The sequence below is a fragment of the Panthera pardus genome, unplaced genomic scaffold (genome assembly GCF_024362965.1).
Source record: "Panthera pardus isolate Hobbes unplaced genomic scaffold, ASM2436296v1 HiC_scaffold_17, whole genome shotgun sequence".
Lineage (NCBI taxonomy): Eukaryota > Metazoa > Chordata > Mammalia > Carnivora > Felidae > Panthera > Panthera pardus.
The window spans coordinates 149375335-149395305 of record NW_026526732.1 but is presented as its reverse complement, the minus strand read 5'-3'; the positions used below and the strand labels follow the sequence as shown (position 1 = coordinate 149395305).

Below are 19971 nucleotides of genomic sequence, written 5' to 3'. Positions count from 1 at the left end.
CCCACCCCGGCGGGGGTGTGTGACGGAAGTCGCCTCCACTTCCGCCCGCTTTGGGGCGGGGCTTACCCCTAGGAGTCTCGTTGCACTTCCGGTCTGCTCTGCAGCTGCTTGGGCTCCAAGATGATGGAGACGGAGCGACTTGGTGAGGGGGAGGGGGTGGAAAGAACGAGTGTTAAGGGGGGTGGCCCTTGACCTTTGACCTCTGTCCTTCCCTCTGTAGTGCTGCCTCCTCCAGATCCCTTGGATCTGCCCCTTCGGCCTGTGGAGCTGGGATGCACAGGGCACTGGGAGCTGCTGAATGTGCCTGGGGCTCCAGAGAGCACAGTGAGTGACTTTTGACCCTAACCTTTGACCCACTTTGAGCTTAAAACCTCCTCCACCATCCTTACTGTTGGACCCTAGCATAACCTCATTCTCCTGTCTCTGGATTCCTGTCATCTGGGCCTGCCTTGTGCTGGACAGACCCCAGCCCAGTGGATTGTGCTTCCAAATGTGTTTTTTCTTTTTGGAGTCACCTGTCTCCAAGCACCAGGGCACTTTGTTGGTGGCTAGCCTTTGAGGCCCTGACTCTCATCCTTAGTCCTGGGCCCCCTTTTCCTAAAACTAGTGGTTCTCAAATTTAAGTGTACATCATAATTAGTGGGGATGGGGGATTTTTAAAAATACAAATTCTTAAGCGCAGCCCCAGAGATTGTGGAATGATTGTATTTCATGTTGTATCATACTGTTTTAGTAACCACTGCTCCAGGTAAATCAGTAGCAGGTAGTTTGCCCTGTAAAGCAAGATGATCTTTGGAAAACATTGCTTCAGCTTGACAGTCCTAGTCGGTCTAGAATGTCTACCATTTCTGGTTTCAACGCAAATCACATCACTTTCTTTTTTGTCTATGTCTTCTGTTCTCTCCTTACCTAATGCCTTTCGTCTCGTCCTTTACCAGCTTCCCCATGGCCTCCCTCCCTGTGCCCCCGATCTGCAGCAGGAAACAGAGCAGTTGTTTTTATCATCTCCAGCCTGGTTGCCTCTGCATGGTGTGGAGCACTCGGCCCGGTGAGGGGTCTGGAGGGGCCTGGACTAGGGAGATAGGCCCCTGAAGGAAACTGGGAGAGGAGAGAAAGAAGACCTGAAAAGTGTTTTTATTTTCTGCAGAAAATGGCAGAGGAAGATGGATCCCTGGTCCCTCCTGGCCACACTGGGGGCCCCAGTCCCCTCAGACCTTCAGGCCCAAAGACACCCGACCACAGGCCAGATCCTGGGCTACAAAGAGGTAAGAGGTCAGGGGCCGTAAGAAGCAGAGTTGGGAAAGGGTCTGAGGCAAGCTCAGCCTCACTGGGGCTGTGGTCTCTTGCCTCAGGTCCTGCTGGAGAATACAAACCTATCGGCCACCACCTCCTTGTCTCTTCGCCGGCCCCCAGGGCCCGTCTCCCAGTCCCTGTGGGGGAATCCAACACAATACCCTTTCTGGCCAGGTGACTTTTGTGGAAAATGGGATGGTAGGAGAGGGTGCTCTCAGTCTCCAGGAAAGGGTTCCCCACCCATCTTGTATCACCCCCACCCCATGAATCCCTGTTTGTCTACCCTCTCCCCAGGTGGAATGGATGAGCCTACCATAACAGATATGAGCACTCGGGAGGAGGCTGAGGAAGAGATAGACTTTGAGAAAGGTGAGGTGGTACCAGGATGGACCCTTGGGAGTAGGGCTGTGAGTCAGCCCTGAGGAAGAGGGGCCCAAGCCTATCAGTGGGCCACTGTTAGTCCTCTGTGCCTTTGAGAAAATTAGGGAAAGGCACCCTTGTCATAATAGTCTTTACTGTCATCTGTTGGAAAGATGGCAAAGAACCCCATTTTCAATGTCTCTGCTGTGAATGGCATCCTGTAGCATTAGGTATCGTATGACTCGTATGACTCTGTGCACTAATGCTGATTCTCTTTGTCCTTGTTTTTCAGATCTTCTTACTGTCCCACCTGGCTTCAAGAAAGGTGTGGACTTTGCACCGAAGGGTGAGTTTTAGTTTTGAGGTGGAGTGTAGGAGTGGTGGCCTTCTCCAGTGGAACAGAGATGGACCTGACCAGGTTTCACTTTTTGCCTTTGCTCCTCAGATCACCCGGCTCCAGCTCCTGGCTTGCTCAGCCTCAGCCGTTTGCTGGAACCTCTGGATTTGGGGGGGGGTGATGAGGATGAGAGTGAGGCAGTGGGCCAGCCAGGAATTCCCAGAGGAGACACTGTTTCAGCACCCCCCTGCAGTGCTTCCCTGGCCCGAGCAAGCAGCTTGGAGGACCTAGTGTTGAAGGTTGGTGGTTCTGGGCAGTTGAGGCAGGAAAGAAGAGGCCTTACTGGGGGGCTGGGGGTGGGGGTGGGGTGGCTGGCTTGGTTGGGTCTAAGAGGAAAACAGGAGCATCTTTGGGGAGGAGTGGTAACAGAGAGCTCTCTGACTGTATCTTTATCACCTCTACCCCTGGCTTTTCCAGGAAGCATCCACAGCTGAATCCCCCCCAGAGCCCCCCAAACCCCTGCCTCAGGAGCAGTGGGCTATTCCCGTGGATGTCACTTCCCCTGTTGGTGATTTCTACCGCCTCATTCCCCAGCCCGCTTTCCAGGTAGTGTGGCCCAGTCCTCACATGTTCCCCTACCTCCTCCCCGCTGCTCCCTTCATCTCCTCTCCCCACCGAGGCCAGATGCCTTCTAGCTTAGTCTTGGGCCTCACTCCCAGCCTTGCTTCGCTCTGGCATGCCAGAGCCACCTTGCATGCCCCTAGAACTGGAGGCAGGAGGGCCCCTTTCCTTTTTCCGGCCTGGCCCCCATCTATTTCTCTCTCCCACAGTGGGCATTTGAGCCGGATGTGTTTCAGAAACAGGCCATCTTGCACTTGGAGCGGCATGACTCTGTCTTTGTAGCAGCTCACACATCTGCGGGGAAGACGGTTGTGGCTGAATATGCCATTGCCCTTGCCCAGAAACACATGACACGGTATAGGTCCCCTCCCCAGCCTCTTCCTTCACCAGCTGGCCCTGTGTTCTTCTGCACCCTTTCTAAGTGTCATCTCTTCCCCACCGCTACCTCATCCTTCAGATGGGAGGTTTGGGGAAAGACTGAGATAGGGCCAGGAGTGGAGTGGGAAGATGTGGCGGGGAGAGCAGTTAGAAGACCTGCGTGGGGTGCCTGGATAGCTCAGTTGGGTAAGCATCCAACTTGGGCTCAGGTCATGATCTCATGGTTCGTGGGTTTGAGCCCCACATCGGGCTGACAGTGCAGAGCCTGTTTGGGATTCTCTGTCTCCCTCTCTCTCTCTCTGTCCCTCCCCTGTTCGCACTCTGTCTCTCTCAAATATAAATAAATAAAGGTTTAAAATTAAAAAAAAAAAAAAAAAAAAAGGAGACCTGGGTCAGCTTAGGAAGAGTTTTTGCAGGGTCGTGTCATGAAGGAGAATGTGAGGCCAGTTCAGGGGGAGAAGGGAGGCACCTGGGTTCTGGCATGCTTCTGTGGGGGCTTGGGGTGGAAGGGCAGTGCTGACCAGGAGGTGGTGCTGACTTCATGCCCTCTTCCCAGCACCATCTACACTTCGCCCATCAAGGCCCTGAGTAACCAGAAGTTCCGAGACTTTCGAAACACTTTTGGAGATGTGGGGCTGCTCACTGGGGACGTACAGCTGCACCCAGAGGCCTCCTGCCTCATTATGACAACAGAGATCCTTCGGTGAGAGATAGGCACTTAACATGGGTGGATTTTTGGTCAGGAAGGTGAGGCTGCTCTGGACAGCACGTTGACTGAGAACAGGGTGGAGACAGGAGTCACTGGGGAATCAGCCTTTGGCCTCTTCTCCCCAGCTCCATGCTGTACAGCGGTTCAGATGTCATCCGGGACCTAGAGTGGGTCATCTTTGATGAGGTTCACTACATCAACGATGCTGAGGTAAGAGGCCTGGGGGCCCCACACCCCAGTAGTTCTCTCCTGTGGGTCTAGATCGCACATCCTGGTGCACACACCTTTGCGGACCTTAACTGCCTTCTTTGCCCTCAAATGTAACTCTGGGCGCATCCCCAGGGGCAGAAGGGCAGTCCCCTCTGAGCTGACAGTGACCGGTCTTCTCTCTCTGCCCAGCGTGGGGTTGTGTGGGAGGAAGTGCTTATCATGCTCCCTGACCATGTCTCCATCATCCTTCTGAGTGCTACCGTCCCCAATGCCCTTGAGTTCGCTGACTGGATCGGGTGAGATGCGTGCCCTGGGATGCTTGGATGAAGGGGGCTGCAGCATTCCTTGGTTAGGGGTGGGGGTGAAGACTGCCACAGCAAGGAGAGTGTCTTGAGGGTGGAGAGGAGGGAGGGTTGGGGCTGGGGCACGTGTCTGACTCAGGCAACTGCAGGACCCCACTTGGACCCAGATCGTTTTGTGTCTTGGGAGATGGGATGATGGGGCCACCTTCCAGTCTGGCTCTCAGAAAAAACTGGGTGAAGCTTGGGGTGCTTGGGTGGTTCGGTCGGTTAAGCGTCTGACTTTGGCTCAGATCATAATCTCATGGTTTGTGGATTGATCCCCATGTCGGGCTCTGTGCTGACAGCTCAGAGCCTGGAGCCTGCTTCAGATTCTGTGTCTCCCTCTGTCTCTGGCCCTCCCCTGCTCATGCTCTGTCTCACTCTCTCTCTCAAAAATAAACAAACATTAAAAAAAAACTAAAAAAAAAAAAAGACTGGGTGAAGCTGGAGGGGGAAGGTGGTGGGGAAGTGGGTTACTTCTCGCACTCTTGCCACTGACCTGCTCATTTCTACCCATTCAGGCGACTGAAACGGCGCCAGATCTATGTGATCAGCACTGTTGCCCGTCCCGTACCCCTGGAGCATTATCTCTTCACGGGGAACAGCCCCAAGACCCAGGGGGAGCTCTTTCTGTTGCTGGACTCCCGAGGTGCCTTCCACACAAAGGGGTAAGCTGGCGATGGGGCAGAGTCAGGGCTGAGTCCGCCGGGTGTGACTGTGATCAGTGACCCTCCCTGTGCCCCAGGTACTATGCAGCTGTGGAGGCCAAGAAGGAGCGGATGAGCAAACATGCCCAGACCTTTGGGGCCAAACAGCCCACGCATCAGGGGGGGCCTGCACAGGTGAGAACCGGTAGGGTTTGTGCCTGCTGGCCCCTGTTTCTCCTCTATCCATTCTTCCCTTGTTCCCTAGAGGTTTGGACTTGAGCTTTGAGTACCATCTGACTTGATACTGCTTTACCTCCCCTCTCCTCACTTTGGCCCCGACTGGTTCAGGGACTCAACCTTTGCCGCTTTCTGCCCCCTTCCCCAGGACCGCGGTGTGTACCTATCCCTCCTGGCCTCCCTCCGCACCCGTGCGCAGCTGCCTGTGGTCGTGTTCACCTTCTCGCGGGGTCGCTGTGATGAGCAAGCCTCGAGCCTCACCTCCCTGGACCTCACCACAAGTTCAGAGAAGAGTGAAATTCACCTCTTCCTGCAGCGCTGCCTTGCTCGCCTCCGTGGCTCTGACCGCCAGCTGCCCCAGGTGTGGATGGGGGTCTTGAAGACTGATGGGGATAGGATTCTCTACCACCCTATCCCTGATCATGGGCCTTGGCTCCCTGCAGGTCCTGCACATGTCTGAGCTCCTGCACCGTGGCCTGGGTGTGCACCACAGTGGCATCCTGCCCATTCTTAAGGAGATCGTGGAGATGCTTTTCAGTCGAGGCCTGGTCAAGGTACACACACTGGTAGAAGAGGGACTCTTCAGAGCACTCGTTGTTCCCTTACGGGTTGCCCAGAGGGTGGAGGGGCAGGGCTCAGACAGGACCGTGCGGTGGTTAAGAGCTTGGGCTCTAGGTCCAGATTGCCTGGGTGTGCATCCCGGCTTCTCTACTTACTCACCGTGTGACCCCAGGCAGATTACTTAACCGTCCCAAACTTTAGCTTTGCTATCTTAAAATGGAGATGCACAGAATAGGCACAGGTGGTATTCAGAAGGGAAACCCGAAAAGTTAGCAAGCATACAAAAAGTTACTAGTCATCAGAAAAATGCAAATTAAAATAGTCACGAGAGATGACGTTATAACTACTAGACTGGTAAAATTTAGGAAACTGGCTAAGGCCAAGTGTTGCCAAAGATGTAGGAGACTAGAGGATTATGGGAACTCTTATATAGGTGTAGCCTGTCTGGAGTGCACCCTGGCATTCATGAGGCAAAAATATGTACAATGTACTCTTTGACCCTAAATTCCATGTCTGGATATATACTGCGAAGAAGTTCTCACCCTAGTCTCTGAGGGAACATGTCCACTCTCCTTTGTTGGCTGTAATCTTGTGGTAGGGTGCTAGCGGTACCAAGGTACCCTTCACTGGGAGAGCAGGGAGGTCACTGTATGGGATGCATGCCACAGTGCTCTGCAGGAGCTGGAAACAATGGATTAGGTATAACCACAGGAATGGGGATGGGCATTGAAAACACTATGTGGAGAAATCAGCTAATTAATTAATTAATTAATTAATTATTTTTGTTTAGAGTGTAGGTGACACACAATGTGTCATTAGTTTCAGGTGTACAACATGGTAATTCATTGTCTGTTTATAAAATAAACATAAGTTTATGTTTTATGCTGTATTCACCACAGTTGTAGCTGCCGTCTGTCACCATACACTGCTACCAGGATATCATTGACTGTATTCCTTATGCTGTGCCTTTTATGCCTGTGACTTACTCATTCCTTGACTGGAAGACTGTATTTCCCACTTTCCTTCACCCATTTTGTCCATTTTTTCTGGCAATCATTAGTTTGTTCTCTGTATTTATAGGTCTGATTCTGCTGTTTGTTTCTTTATTTTGTTTTGTTTTTTAGATTCCACATGAGTGAGATCATATGGTATTTGTCTTCTTCACTCTGACTTATTTCACTTAGCATACATTCTGCCCTATTTGTCTGTCCATGTTGTCACACATGGCAAGATCTCATCCTTTTTTATGGTTACATAATACTCTAACATACACACTGCATCTTCCTTATCCATTCACGTATTGATGAATACTTGGGTTGCTTCCATATCTTAGCTATTGTAAATAATGCTGAAATAAACATAGGGGTATGTATATCTTTTTGAATTAGGGTATAATGGCCTTTAACACAAGTCATGAATTATATGCACCCAAAACAAGATACAATCTGGAAGAACACATTCACACAAAAAGATACTCTAAATACATTGGGATGATTGACGGTGGGGAGATGGGAATTGGATATGGGGGTTATAAGAAAAGAAGTAGGTAGCCAGATAGACAAAGTGAAAATGATAGTACTTGCTCTATAGTTTTGCTCTGAGAGTTATTAAATGAGATCCTGTGAGTTAACTGGGACCACGCCTGGTGCCTACTCAGCCTTGGCTACAGAGTAAGGTACACTTGGCCAGGGCTGGGTGTCTGTGTGTAGCCCCTTTACTGATCTTCTCCCATCCCAGGTCTTGTTTGCCACAGAGACCTTTGCCATGGGTGTTAATATGCCTGCTCGAACAGTGGTGTTTGACTCTATGCGGAAACACGATGGCTCCACCTTCCGGGATCTGCTACCTGGAGAGTATGTGCAGATGGCAGGTCGGGCAGGCCGGAGGGGCCTGGACCCCACCGGCACTGTCATCCTGCTCTGCAAGGGCCGTGTGCCTGAGATGGCAGACCTGCACCGTATGATGATGGTGAGTCAGGGCAGTATGAGGCTGAGCTGGGAGGGCCCCAGCTCTGGGGACCTGCTGGATTCTCTCTTCCAACCCTCTTCCCCTCTCTGTTCTTTCTACGGTTGACCCTTGAACAGTGTAGGGTTAGGGGGTACTGACCTCCTGCACAGTCAGATATCCACATACAACTTTTGGCTCCCGAAAAACTTTACTGCTAATAGCCTATACTGTTGGCTGGAAGCCTTACCAATAACAGACAGATGATGAACACCTATTCGTATATGTGTTATTTGCTGCATTCTTATAATAAAGCTAGCGATAAGAAAACGTTGTGAAGAAAATTATAGGAGAGAGAAAATAGTTAACAGAACTGGGCAGTATTTATTGAAAAAAATACACGTGTAGGTAGACCCCTATTGTTCAAGGGTCAACTGTACTTTTTTCTTTTGCCTGGGAGAAACCAAGGTCAGAGCAAGCAAATCCAAGGATTAGACTGAATCTCACCCCTTGTGGTCTTTTGTCATTGTGAAGACAGAACTAGGTAAAACCTTTGAGGGTCTATTTATTTAGTTTTGTTCCCTTATTTCGCAGAGGAGGTGAGTAAGCAGTTTGTCTAGGGTCCCATGGTCACAGCATGGGGACTAGATCTGCTACGGGCAGAGCCGATCCCCAGAGGGCCGGCTGGGTGGCAGCAGGTCCCACGCCAATCTCACTGCTTCTCTGGTGTGGCCCAGGGAAAGCCATCGCAGCTGCAATCTCAGTTCCGCCTCACATACACCATGATCCTGAACCTGCTGCGGGTGGACGCCCTCAGGGTGGAAGACATGATGAAGAGGAGCTTCTCCGAGTTTCCATCCCGCAAGGACAGCAAGGTGAGGAGGTTGGGATGACCAGTATACCCGGCAGCATGTTAGGACAAGGGAAGCCAGGCTGAGAGGTGGATATCTAGAGACCACCTAGAAGGTGGGGTGAAGGTGGGGAACGTGGTGTCCTGGGCCTGGAGACTCTCCTTTCATACCTTGCCACACTTCCACCCAGGCCCATGAACAGGCTCTAGCTGAACTGACCAAGAGACTAGGGACCTTAGAGGAACCTGATACGACTGGCCAACTGGTTGACCTGCCTGAGTATTACAGCTGGGGGGAGGAACTGACAGAGACCCGGAGCCTGATCCAGGTGAATGAGTGTTGTGGGGGTGATGGAGGAAGGGAGGAAGAGAATGCCACACACTGGGTGCTCCTGAACCTAGTCCCAACCTATTCTCAGTGTCCCTGTGATGCTTCCTTCATTATCCCTTTTGTGCATGTCCCCACTCTTCAGCGACGCATCATGGAGTCTGTGAATGGGCTGAAATCTCTCTCAGCAGGAAGGGTGGTGGTTGTGAAGAATCAGGAGTATCATAACACATTGGGTGTTATCCTGCAGGTGAGGGCAATGGAAATTTAGACCCCAGAGGGAGGGAGCCCTATCTCCCACCTTCCTTACTTGGTGGGAGCAATTGTAGTCATAGCAGTGCACTCATTTTCCCCTCCTGCCCTCCTTTCTCTCCCATCGCCACCACTTCATGCCTACCTCCTTGTCCTCCCTGCCCCCACTACCCTCCTCCCTCCCACCCCTGAAGACTGTTCAGATTGACTTGGCTACCAGTCCATACTGATGGGCTCTGCAGTTGTTCTGTGGTCCCTGCCTGAGGGTGGGGACCTGGTCTCTATCTTTGATGTCCACTCCTCACATTGCCCTGGCCTGGCCTCCCCACCTACCCTAGGTCTCCTCAAATTCCACCAGCAGGGTGTTTACAACCCTGATCTTGTGTGATAAGCCTGTGTCTGAGGACCCACAGGAGAGGGCACCAGCCACCCCAGATGTGCCCTACCCAGATGACCTTGTGGGATTCAAGCTGTTCCTGCCTGAAGGTGAGCATGGGGCAGATGTCCGGGTTCTTGACAGCAGTGTAGGCAGGATGTTTGGGTCCACGGCAAGGGTTGACCCTGCTCTTCCCTTTTCACAGGGCCCTGTGACCACACAGTGGCCAAGCTCCAGCCAGGAGACATTGCTGCCATCACCACCAAGGTGCTCCGGGTGAATGGGGAGAAGATCTTGGAGGACTTCAGCAAGAGGCAGCAACCAAAATTCAAGTCAGAGATGGCTGGGGAGATCCTTTTCCTGGGGAGGGGACCATGTAATGGGGTGTAGGGAGGGGTGGTTGGGGTGTCTCCCCAGCCAGAGAAGGCTTCTCTGGAAAGGAACACTCTGCCCTAGGTCTTAAGACCTTGCTCCTTCCTCAGGAAGGATCCTCCCATTGCGGCTGTGACCACTGCTGTCCAGGAACTGCTGCGTTTGGCTCAGGCCTACCCAGCGGGACCCCCTACCCTTGACCCTGTCAATGACCTGCAGCTCAAGGATGTGTCAGTGGTTGAGGGAGGGCTCCGGGCCCGGAAGCTGGAGGAGCTGATCTGGGGGGCTCAGTGTGTGCACAGTCCCCGTTTCTCTGCCCAGGTAGAGTCCTGCATGCCAGCTCCCAAGCTCAGAGGGGGAATTTTCCCTTCTGTTCTCCTCTAGACCAGCCACCCCATCTCTGCCCTTGTCCTCAGTGCCTTCCTGCCTTGGGGCAAGGGGAAGGCTAACATGCTTCTGCTGCTGGCTTTCTGCAGTACCTGAAGCTGCAGGAGCGAATGCAGATACAGAAGGAGATGGAGCGACTACGTTTCCTGCTGTCAGATCAGTCACTGTTGCTGCTCCCAGAGTATCACCAGCGAGTAGAGGTGGGAGGGGCAGGGGTAGGGGCAGGGGGCTAGTGACAGAGAAGAGAACAGGCTCCCAACACCTACCATCTTTCTTCAGGTGCTCCGAACCCTGGGTTATGTAGACGAGGCGGGCACCGTGAAGCTGGCAGGGCGGGTGGCTTGTGCCATGAGCAGTCACGAGCTGCTTCTCACTGAGCTCATGTTTGACAACGCTCTGAGTGCCCTGCGGCCAGAAGAGATTGCAGCCCTGCTCTCTGGCCTGGTCTGCCAGAGCCCTGGGGACCCTGGGGAGCAGCTCCCAAGCACCCTCAAACAGGTATGGGACACCCACCCCACTTTCTCTCCCTTGGCTGTGGCATTCCCAATCTCCACCCCCAAGTATTCCCCAGGTGAACCCTCCAGCCCTGTTAAGTGCCTCAAAGAGCTGGAATGGCTTCTTCCTTGACCTGGGGCTCCGCACTCCTAAAGAAGGAAGGCAGGGTCTGAGCCTCTCCTTGGCCATCTGCAGGGAGTAGAACGTGTCCGGGCTGTGGCCAAGCGGATTGGTGAGGTCCAGGTGGCCTGTGGCCTGAACCAGACTGTGGAGGAATTTGTCGGGGAGCTGAATTTTGGGCTGGTGGAGGTGGTGTACGAGTGGGCCCGGGGCATGGTGAGTAACTGGGGCTTTGTGGATGGCTGGCTAGGGGAGAGGCTACCCAGGTCTAACACATTCAGTCCTCACCCTGCTTCCCCCACAGCCCTTCTCTGAGTTGGCAGGGCTGTCGGGGACTCCCGAGGGCCTGGTGGTCCGTTGCATCCAGCGCTTGGCCGAGATGTGTCGCTCGCTGAGGGGGGCGGCCCGCCTGGTAGGAGAACCTGTGCTAGGTGCCAAGATGGAGACGGCAGCTACTTTGCTGCGGAGGGACATCGTCTTTGCGGCCAGCCTATACACTCAGTGAGTGGCCTGTGTAAAAATGTAGTAATAAAACAGCAAACCACCTGTGTGTACTTCAACTGTTGGGCAGGGACAACTCGGCGCAAAAAACACAGCAGGAAGAACCACCTAGAAATAGGCTTTTATCTGTGCACACGGAGACAGGACCAGCCCCTCTGAAGTCTCAGTTCTTGGGGGAAGGCGTCTTGGGGGGCGATGGGAGGTCTTGTGTCACGGCTTCCACATACCACGTGGGCAGGAAGGCATAGGGTGCATCTTGATGTTTCGACACTGTGACTGGGCTGCCAGGCTCCCAGGAGAAGAGATAGACAAGCCTAGGGGGCACATGGAGTCACAAGTTGAGGACTGGAGGCAAACTTCTAGGACCCGGAGGGCAGGGACAGATGAATGCCTCACCTGGGGTCGTCCTGGACAACTGTGTTCTGGGCAAAGCTAAGGAAGGCGGCACAGAAGTTCATGCACACGGAGGGATTCCAGCCATCACGGTCATTCTGCAGAGGGCCGAGGAGGAGGCAGAACACAGGCAGTGAAGGTGAGGCCAGAGAAGGGGCAAGGTGGACTGTGACCCGGGACACTGGACCTGTGGTCTTGGTGTGGGGGTATAGGTGGGAGCTGTAACACCACTGCCTTACCCTGACATACTCGAACATCTCCATAGTAGGAAAGGTCTTGAGGGAACAGATGAAACCCTCTGGGTTACGGAAGCCAGCAACGACATTTGGGATGCCCAGAAGGAATGACTGAGCCCACCATTTCAGAAGCTTGTGTCTGTCAGGAAAGGCAAGGGGTCAGTAGGACCCTTCCTCCACCGTCCAGCCTCTTCCCCCAAGTCCAATTTCCAGCTGTCTGTTCTAGGTTCTCACCCTGCCCACCCCCATCCTGAACCTGTAGAAGCTCCTCCATTGACCAGGGCTGTGCATCTCTTTGGAGGTCTTGAGCTCCACATAGCAGGTGGGGGGCTGTGTGGATGGGGCCTGAGGGTCTATACAGTCTACCTCCCCTGAGAAGAGCAGAGGGTGGTTTCCCAGGCGGCTGCGTAGCACAGAGCAGAAGGCCACATTGGTGTTAACCTCCCCAGAGGGGTCCGGGGAGCTTCCAGGTTTGTCTGCACAAGGAGAGAAGCAGCAACAGGGGTGGGGGCTTTCAGTCTCTGGGGAAGGGGGAGGGGGCTACAGAGCAGGGGCAACTCTCACCTGCGCACATGTATTGCTCAAACTTGTACCCCATGTACATAAGCTCTCGGAGGAGGGGTGGCCGGGCAAGCCTCTGGGCCCGAGCTGCCGGCGTCTCTACCTCACTCAGGTACAGTGTCCCCTGGAAGCGGGAGGCCGCCAGCTGCCAGCCCTCCTGCCGCTCATATGGTGTCGTCAGCAATTTTGTCAGGTGCCCTCGCCATGTCACTATGGCTCCTGCCAGCCAGCCTGGACCCCTGAGAGGGAGGGGTTAGAAGCTGAAGGTCTGACACAAGGATTAACTCAGATGACTTCCCCAAAGAATATCCTAAATTCTTTCCAAAGACTGAACTCCAGTTTTCACTCTCCTAATTTTAGAGGGTAGGTGCAGGTCTCTAGATCTACTTGTGTGCTATGCTTTGCTCACCCCTCCAGCTGGCCTCGGTGATCCAGGAGCCAACGTAGCAGGTGATCCAGCCCCTCTCGGATCTCCTCGTCCCTGGGCTGGTATCGATCAGGGTATCCGTCTCTGAGGTCAAAGTTGGGGCCTTGACCATTGGTAGGGGGTGGGCTGTAGTAGCGCAAGGCTTGAGCATCTCCATGGTACTGGCGTTGTGCATCCAGGGAGAAGCAGCCCAGTTCAGAAGGGCGCCGGTAGAAAGGGAAGGGCCCAGAGTACAGGGCGGGGTCTGTGGGCATTGAGGGTGCTGGGCCGGGGAGTTTGTTCCGAGGCTCAGCTACCTCTATGTTTTCCCCTCTTCTCTTGGTCCCTCTGCGATCCATGAGGTCCTGAGAACTGGGGGGTTGGGAAGTTACCCTTTTACAAAGGAGGCCCGGAAAAGGGGGACTCTGGTTCAGGACTAAGCTGGCCTCCGGATGGCCAGGCTCTGGTCCTGAAACAGAACCAAGGCTAGGTGCACATCCCACCTTTTCCCTTGACTTACACCCCCACCTCCAGATGCTCCAAACTCAGCTGAGGAAGGCTGCCTGGGCTTCAGATCGAGGATCTGGTTACCTCAGAGCCCGCCAACCTCGACCTCTACCTCTGTGGAGCTAAGACGTCACGGCAGGTGAGTCCAGAAGTCGGGGAGGTATGCAAGGGTGGTTTCCGCACTCCTAGACGCAATCATTCGGCGACAGGGACGGGCAGACCCCCTCGGGGGCGGGCAGGAGGTGCACTTTACCCGGGGAGGCGGACCACGACCCGGCCGCCCGCAGCCCGCCGCGCCGCCTACGCGTTCCCGTCCCGGAGTGCCAGCGGAGGAAGCCAATCCGAGCAGGCGTGCGGCGGCCCTCCTCCTGGCTGGGCCGAGACGGCGAGTTGACACCTTCCTCGTCCCACGTAGTCCTTCCACCCGGCCGACCGGTCTCCAGGGAGCCCGACGTCACTGCTCTGCGCCGGAAGACGACGTCTTCGCGTCCTCTTCCCTCAACACCGATCTCTTCCCTGGCAACCTGAGACCCCGGGATATGAGCCGGAAGAGACATCGTCTGGTCCCGGACTCCTTTGGGCTGAAGAGGCGGCGGGAACAGGGGCAGGCTGAGGCGGACCCCCTCAGGGGCGAGTCAGGTAGGCGTGGCAACCCTGTGCCGAGGCGGAAGGGCCCTGCTGGGAGCCGCCTTGCCCGCCGGCTCGCTTGACGGGAGCGCCGCGCCCCCCGCCCCCTTCCCGTCACGGTGACCGGGTCTCTCCGCCTAGGGTCCGCGCGCGCGGCCGTCGCCGAGCTGGTGCAGCTGTTCCCGCGCGGCCTGTTCGAGGACGCGCTGCCGCCCATCGCGCTGAGAAGCCAGGTGTACAGCCTCGTGCCCGACCGGACGGCGGCCGACCGGCAGCTGGTGAGGGGCGTCGGAGCGACGGACGGAAGCCTCTTCCCTGCCTCGAGCGCGCTCCCGAGGGCCCCCATCACTCAGACACCCGGGCGGTCAGCCAGCCGCTCTGCGGTTCTGCAGGCGTCAGGTCTCCCCAGGCCGGGCACTACGGGGCCTAGGAAAATGCCACAGACCCTGTTAAAAGACCCGCCGGCAGTAGAGAGCATGCCACATCGTGGAAGTGGAAGAACTAATCTCTTGGGGAAACTGAGTCACCGGGCATAGTTGGAGCTTTACAGCGCTGGGAATGCAGGCAGACGTCAGATTGCCGCAGACCTTGTGCATCAGTGTTGTTTCTGCCTTACACCGAAGGCGAGGAGCTAGGAGAGAATGTTGACCAGCAGAAGGAACGGGTGTTGTGTGGATTGGGGGGAGTGAGATGAGGCAGGGAGATGGGCTCGGAAGACAATGCGGCAGAGAACTGGTGAAGTTCTAAATTAGGGAAGTGTAGTAGGGAGGGTGAGGATGGGTGGAGGTGAGGGATGTGGACAGTGGGAAGAGGAGTCAGGGATAACTCAGGTTTTCTCGATGACAGACATGAGTGGTGAGTGAACAGAGTAGGAGGACGCTGAGTTGTTGGGGCAAATGACATGTTTGATTTTGTACGAGTTGGAGGTGCATGGGGAACATCCAAAGGCAAGTGTGTTGGATATGAGGGACTGGAGGGAATTCTGGGCCAGTGCTGTAGAATTGAAGTCATTGAGATGTGAGCAGTGGTTCAGTCTGTGGATGTGGGTGAGATTGGGTAGGAAGAGTGAGTAGAGGGGTAACTTTTAACCTTTTTATAAACTTTAAAAGATAATGAAAACTATGGCTCTTTCTCTCTAGAAAAATGCATATATGCCCCATACATACAAGGTATATGTGCGGTTTTTCACAGATCCTCTGGAGTCCAAGGTTAAGGACCTCAAGTGTAGAGTGAAAGGGCCAAATCTATAAAGCTGAGAGATAACCGCATTTAAGGCAGTGTTTCTCAAAGTACGTCCTGAGTTTTACCTGTATCAGAATCACCTACTATTAAAAAAAAAAAAAATTTAACTGGGCTGCTTATTCAAAAATACAAGTTCTTGGGACTCACCTAAGGCTAACCGATTAAAATCTCTTGAGGTAGGACCTGGGAACCTACATTTTTGAATTACTGTCCCATGTGATTCCTAGTGATGTAAGGGGAAAGCAGAGGAAGAGGAGTCTGTGGAAGAGGCTGAGAAGGAATTGCTAGAGGTAGGAGGAACCCAGGAATAGGCCTATTGAGAAAGCAAATAGATTTTTCAAGGAGGTAGAGTAGTTGGCAGTGTTAGAACCTGTGGTTTAAGGCAATGGTTGGTAAAGAGATCAAGTAAAATAATGTCCAAAGTCTGTCCATTGGTTTAGCAGGCGGAAAATTAATGGCAACCTGTCAGGAGGAAGAGAGGAAAGAAAAGGAAGATGGAGACTAGCTCCAGTTTCATGAGGAAGTGAGTTAGATGGAACCACTCCTTATAGAGTATTTGTTCTTTTTAGTTTACTGATGTTAGCCTAAATTTTAAAAAAAGCTTTAAAAATTGCACAAAGGAAAATATAAACACACACACACACACACTTTACAGAATGTTTATAAAGCAGATACCCATTTAACTACCACCCAGGGCAGACTACAGAACACAGCCAGTATCCACATACATCAGTCTCCAGTCAACATGACTTTTGTCCCTGGGAGGTAACTGTGATCCTCACTGATGTGATAATTGTTCCTTGGATTTTCTATATACCACCTATGTGTTTACCTGTAAACAACATAGCTCAGTTTTATTCATTTTGGATCTTGATCTAAACAAAATCCTATTGTATGTATGTATTTATATCTTATTAGATGAATACTTTTGAGATTCTTCTCAGTTTCACATAGCTACAGTAAATTTCATAGATTTCTATTTTATAAATATGTCCTGTTTTTTCTGTTCTAGGGAAAAAAGTTTTATGTTTATAGGAATTTGTTAATTTATCATCTGAATTTTCAAATTTATTGGTGTAAAGTTCATTTTATTGTCTATTGGATGTGTAGTGATTACCCTTTTCTCATTCTTTTTATTGACTATCTGTGCTTTTTCTAGTTCCTTCCCCCATTTTCTTGATCAGTCTCACCCGTGGCTTATCAGTTTTAATAATCTTTCAATGAATTAATGTTTAGCTTTGTTACTCTCTCATATGCATTCTATTTTATGAATGTGTCCCCTCTACTGTTGGTTTATTTTACTTTCCCCCCCCCCCCCCATTAGTTTCATCGTCTCCTCCTTTCTAGTATATGCTTGTCAGGTTGTAGTTTATCTTAAGTACATGCAGATGTATATAGTTTGGGCACATATTTTAGTTATTATTCAGCTTAAAATATGTTTTAACTTCTTTTGTGATTTTTTTCTTTGACCAAGAGTTAATTATAAATGTATGTCTTAATTTGAAGCATTTTCATATTACCTCGTTGTTACTGATTTCTGACACAAATGGTATTGTGGCCAGAGAACATACACAGTATGATTTCAGTCATTTGAGTTTTATTGAGACTTGCCTTGTGCTATGTGGTCAGTTTTGCTAAATATTCTATGTATATTTGAAGAGAATATGTTTTCTTTAATTATCAATTTCTTAGTAACTGAAGGTATTAATGAAAGTTATTTCTGTACTGATTATTTTGTCTGTTTATGAGTTTATGAAAGGTAGATTAATATACTTATGCGATTATGGGTTTGCTATTGTCTCTTCAAATATTTTCCCTACTTTCCCACCTTCCCTCACCCCACATCTAGACTGTTAATTCCTTGAAGACAGGGCCTACGTCTTAATCACTATTTTATTTTAGTGTCTGGCATATGATTGGTCTTAGAAAATATATATTGGTTGTTTGATAGGCAACGGATGAGGTGGGTGGATGGGAAGGTGGGTAACTGATTTGAAAAGACTATTTAATAATCTACCTGATTCTCTCCCCACACTTTGTCCTTTGCTTAGAGAAAAACTCCCCAGTATTGGCAATAAAATCTCCCCGCCCAAAAGTGCCCAGAGTATAGCAGAGTATCTTACCCTGATACCCTTCTTTTTACTCCTATCTCTCTGGAGACAGAAGGAGCTTCAAGAGCAGGGGGAGATCAGAATCATCCAGCTAGGCTTTGACTTGGACGCTCATGGAATTATCTTCACTGAGGACTACAGGACCAGAGTGCGTGTAACTGTTTTGTGTGTGTGTGTGTGTGTGTGTGTGTGTGTGTGTGAGAGAGAGAGAGAGAGAGAGAGAGAGAGAGAGATGGGTGTGGGGGGTAGGCAGGGAAATTGGAGAGTGGAAATAAAAAGAAAAAGAGACAATTCTACTCCACATCTCACAGAGAGGGCACAGGGTTCTGGTAATATGAAGGAGAGGAAAAGGAGGAAAAGTATGAGAAGTAGAAAGACATGAGCGAAAGAGAAAACAGGAAGAGTAATGTCCTGGAGGTGGAGGTCCGTGGCTGAGGGTGGAGCCACACCACATCTCCCATCTCTGGTTCCAGGTCCTCAAGGCCTGTGATGGCCGACCATATGCTGGGGCAGTGCAGAAGTTTCTGGCTTCAGTGCTTCCAGCCTGTGGGGATCTTAGCTTCCAGCAGGACCAAATGACACAGACCTTCGGCTTCAGGGACCCAGAGATCACGTGAGACTTGGGGCATCAACAGAATCAGGCATCTGACATTTCTCTGCCTCCCTCTGATCCCATCCTTTTCCTTCTGGTGCACCTACCAAAAAAAGGAGTCTTATTTTTAGTATAATGCCCTAAATTTGTACTCCCCCCAAGAGAGGAGGCCTATCCTACTGGGGCCTTGAACTAAAATTCAGGCGATCTGGGTGGCTAATCCAATGAATTTAGAGGCCTGGCAGGCACCATAAATGCCTATTGTGGATCTTGCTGAAACTAAGAGAATGAAGAAATGGTAGGAGCTTAGATGCCCCTAAAGCTTTCACATTAAAAAACAATGACCGGGCAAGGGTAAAGTAAAAATACCATTTCAGGGGGCCTTATCTGGCTCAGGCTCCCTATTTTGCAACCCATGGTACATGTGAAAGCATTTTATAAACCTTTTAGTAAGATGGAGCCGTGTTGAGGCATGTGTAGGCAGGGGCAGGAGCACAGAAGAAAGGCCCTCATTTCTCCTCAGGGGTTGGACTGAGAGTGTGTCAGGGCATGTGGTCAAGGAGGGCTTCTGCGAGGAGAAGCTGCTTTAGTGAACAAGTAATACAGGAGAAGAAAGTCGGGGGGCAATCCAGGTAAGGGGAGTGGAGGCAAGGGCACGGGGCACTGAACAGCAGGGTGTGGGCAGAGGAGCACTCCAGAGTGGGCTTTTGTTACCTAGTCCCCTTGCAGGGTTGCCCACGTTTTTGTGGAGACTTAGTGTCCAAACATCAGTGGGCAGGGAGATGGTTTTCATAGCTGAGGCCTCCTCCTGGCTTCCCACCCTTCTTAGGCAGCTGGTGAATGCTGGAGTCCTCACTGTCCGAGATGCTGGGAGTTGGTGGCTAGCTGTGCCTGGAGCTGGGAGATTCATCAAATATTTTGTTAAAGGTATTCCATTCGCAGCTCAAGCCCTCAGTCCCTCAAGAACAGCTTTCAGTGGCTCCTCAGGGCCCAAGCCTTACTCACCTTTCCCCTCTCCTCTGCCACTTCTCCAGGGCGCCAGGCTGTCCTCGGCATGGTCCGGAAGGCCAAGTACAGGGAGCTACTCCTATCAGAGCTCTTGGGCCGGCGGGCGCCTGCAGCGGTGCGACTTGGCCTCACCTACCACGTGCATGATCTCATTGGGGCCCAGCTGGTGGACTGGTGAGTGTACCCCCAGCTTCTGGTAGATGACAGAGCAATGGCCCAAGGTCGGATTCCCTTCTGGGACTAGCCCAGACCAAGTTCTGAGTTTTCCCCAGACTGTTGGCCTGAGTATCTTGTTCCAGCCCTGTCTTTTCTTTTACAGTGTCTCCACCACTTCTGGAACTCTCCTCCGCCTGCCAGAGACGTGAGGATTCTGCTCATCATTGCATACCTCCCTGGAGTGGGATGAGAGGGATCCAGGAGTACTGTCCAGTGGTGCCTGAGACAGGGTCACCTTGGGAGCCAGGATGGGTGTTGAGTTTGCATCTGCACAAAGGGTCAGATGTGACTGCTGCTATTTACCTGGGCTCTGACCCAGTGGTGGGGTTTGGGCAATGGTTCTCTGCCCTTCTGTGGAAGTGGAGCCAGAAACCATGCCAAGGCCATGGCTGTTGCCTTTTATGCAGCAAAGTATTGCTGTTACTCTCTTGGGATAGGAAAATGGAATTTCTGGGGAGGCTGATAAGGGAGGGCAGAGTTCTCTTTTCTTACATGTTGGGTTAACATTGCAAATAAAGTACTTCTCTGCCTGTGCTATTTCTTGGATGTCTTTTGTTTAATGTGATGTATATTTGGGCGCCTTGTTTGGGGGTAGAGTTCAAGCCAAATTTGGGCCTGAGCTTTGCCTCATTGTTCAGAGAAATAAGTACATTAAGGTCGGTTCTCCCTGTAGGATGGTGAAGGTATGCCCGATCTCCTAAACCACAGAATTTCTGTTACGGCCTACACAAAGCAAAGGCCTGGTGTCATTCA

General features: G+C 51.9%; 3 protein-coding genes across 6 annotated transcripts; 2 read left to right on the top strand and 1 right to left on the bottom strand.

Annotated features, from left to right (window-relative positions):
* Nucleotides 1–30: 30 nt before the first annotated feature.
* On the top strand, nt 31–11364 carry SKIC2 (SKI2 subunit of superkiller complex). The gene is made up of 28 exons (XM_019438762.2): nt 31–142; nt 221–324; nt 939–1048; nt 1148–1265; nt 1353–1467; nt 1588–1662; nt 1946–1999; nt 2099–2289; nt 2468–2596; nt 2821–2966; nt 3546–3692; nt 3824–3908; nt 4098–4204; nt 4771–4917; nt 4995–5091; nt 5282–5494; nt 5577–5687; nt 7432–7662; nt 8376–8513; nt 8680–8817; nt 8962–9066; nt 9407–9554; nt 9650–9776; nt 9927–10137; nt 10293–10403; nt 10483–10701; nt 10894–11034; nt 11123–11364. Exons 1-28 carry the CDS (start codon nt 121–123, stop codon nt 11321–11323), a joined length of 3741 nt encoding a protein of 1246 aa, XP_019294307.1. The 5' UTR covers nt 31–120; the 3' UTR covers nt 11324–11364.
* A 57-nt stretch (nt 11365–11421) lies between these two features.
* Nucleotides 11422–13786, bottom strand: DXO (decapping exoribonuclease). Of its 3 annotated transcripts, none has more exons than XM_019438777.2 (7): nt 13507–13786; nt 12919–13287; nt 12513–12748; nt 12205–12424; nt 11952–12087; nt 11716–11810; nt 11422–11633 (listed from the first exon to the last, which is right to left on the bottom strand). In XM_019438777.2, the coding sequence occupies exons 2-7, from the start codon at nt 13272–13274 to the stop codon at nt 11483–11485; spliced, it is 1194 nt and encodes a 397-aa protein (XP_019294322.1). In that variant the 5' UTR covers nt 13275–13287; nt 13507–13786; the 3' UTR covers nt 11422–11482. The 3 variants fall into 3 exon arrangements, with proteins under 3 accessions (XP_019294322.1, XP_019294318.1, XP_019294321.1); XM_019438773.2 differs by having other exon boundaries at nt 13436–13785; XM_019438776.2 differs by having other exon boundaries at nt 13535–13785.
* A 49-nt stretch (nt 13787–13835) lies between these two features.
* STK19 (serine/threonine kinase 19) lies at nt 13836–19755 on the top strand. Of its 2 annotated transcripts, XM_019438730.2 has the most exons (7): nt 13836–14061; nt 14191–14327; nt 17455–17550; nt 17876–18015; nt 18824–18921; nt 19029–19176; nt 19322–19755. In XM_019438730.2, exons 1-7 carry the CDS (start codon nt 13962–13964, stop codon nt 19365–19367), a joined length of 765 nt encoding a protein of 254 aa, XP_019294275.2. In that variant the 5' UTR covers nt 13836–13961; the 3' UTR covers nt 19368–19755. The 2 variants fall into 2 exon arrangements, with proteins under 2 accessions (XP_019294275.2, XP_053761188.1); XM_053905213.1 differs by lacking the exon at nt 17455–17550 and having other exon boundaries at nt 13855–14061.
* Nucleotides 19756–19971: the final 216 nt, after the last annotated feature.

Bases quoted from the DNA above. Each gene is read 5' to 3' on its own strand.
- SKIC2 (XM_019438762.2), top strand. From the start codon at position 121: ATGATGGAGACGGAGCGACTTG. The intron at 1,049-1,147 runs GTGAGGGGTCTG...TATTTTCTGCAG, and splicing joins GGTGTGGAGCACTCGGCCCG to AAAATGGCAGAGGAAGATGG. The intron at 2,967-3,545 runs GTATAGGTCCCC...CCCTCTTCCCAG, and splicing joins GCCCAGAAACACATGACACG to CACCATCTACACTTCGCCCA.
- DXO (XM_019438777.2), bottom strand. From the start codon at position 13,274: ATGGATCGCAGAGGGACCAAGAGAAGAGGGGAAAACATAGAGGTAGCT. The intron at 12,425-12,512 runs GTGAGAGTTGCC...CTCCTTGTGCAG, and splicing joins TGAGCAATACATGTGCGCAG to ACAAACCTGGAAGCTCCCCG. The intron at 12,088-12,204 runs GTTCAGGATGGG...CTTTCCTGACAG, and splicing joins CAATGGAGGAGCTTCTACAG to ACACAAGCTTCTGAAATGGT.
- STK19 (XM_019438730.2), top strand. From the start codon at position 13,962: ATGAGCCGGAAGAGACATCGTCTGGTCCCGGACTCCTTTGGGCTGAAG. The intron at 14,062-14,190 runs GTAGGCGTGGCA...CTCTCCGCCTAG, and splicing joins CCCCCTCAGGGGCGAGTCAG to GGTCCGCGCGCGCGGCCGTC. The intron at 19,177-19,321 runs GTGAGTGTACCC...TTTCTTTTACAG, and splicing joins GGGGCCCAGCTGGTGGACTG to TGTCTCCACCACTTCTGGAA.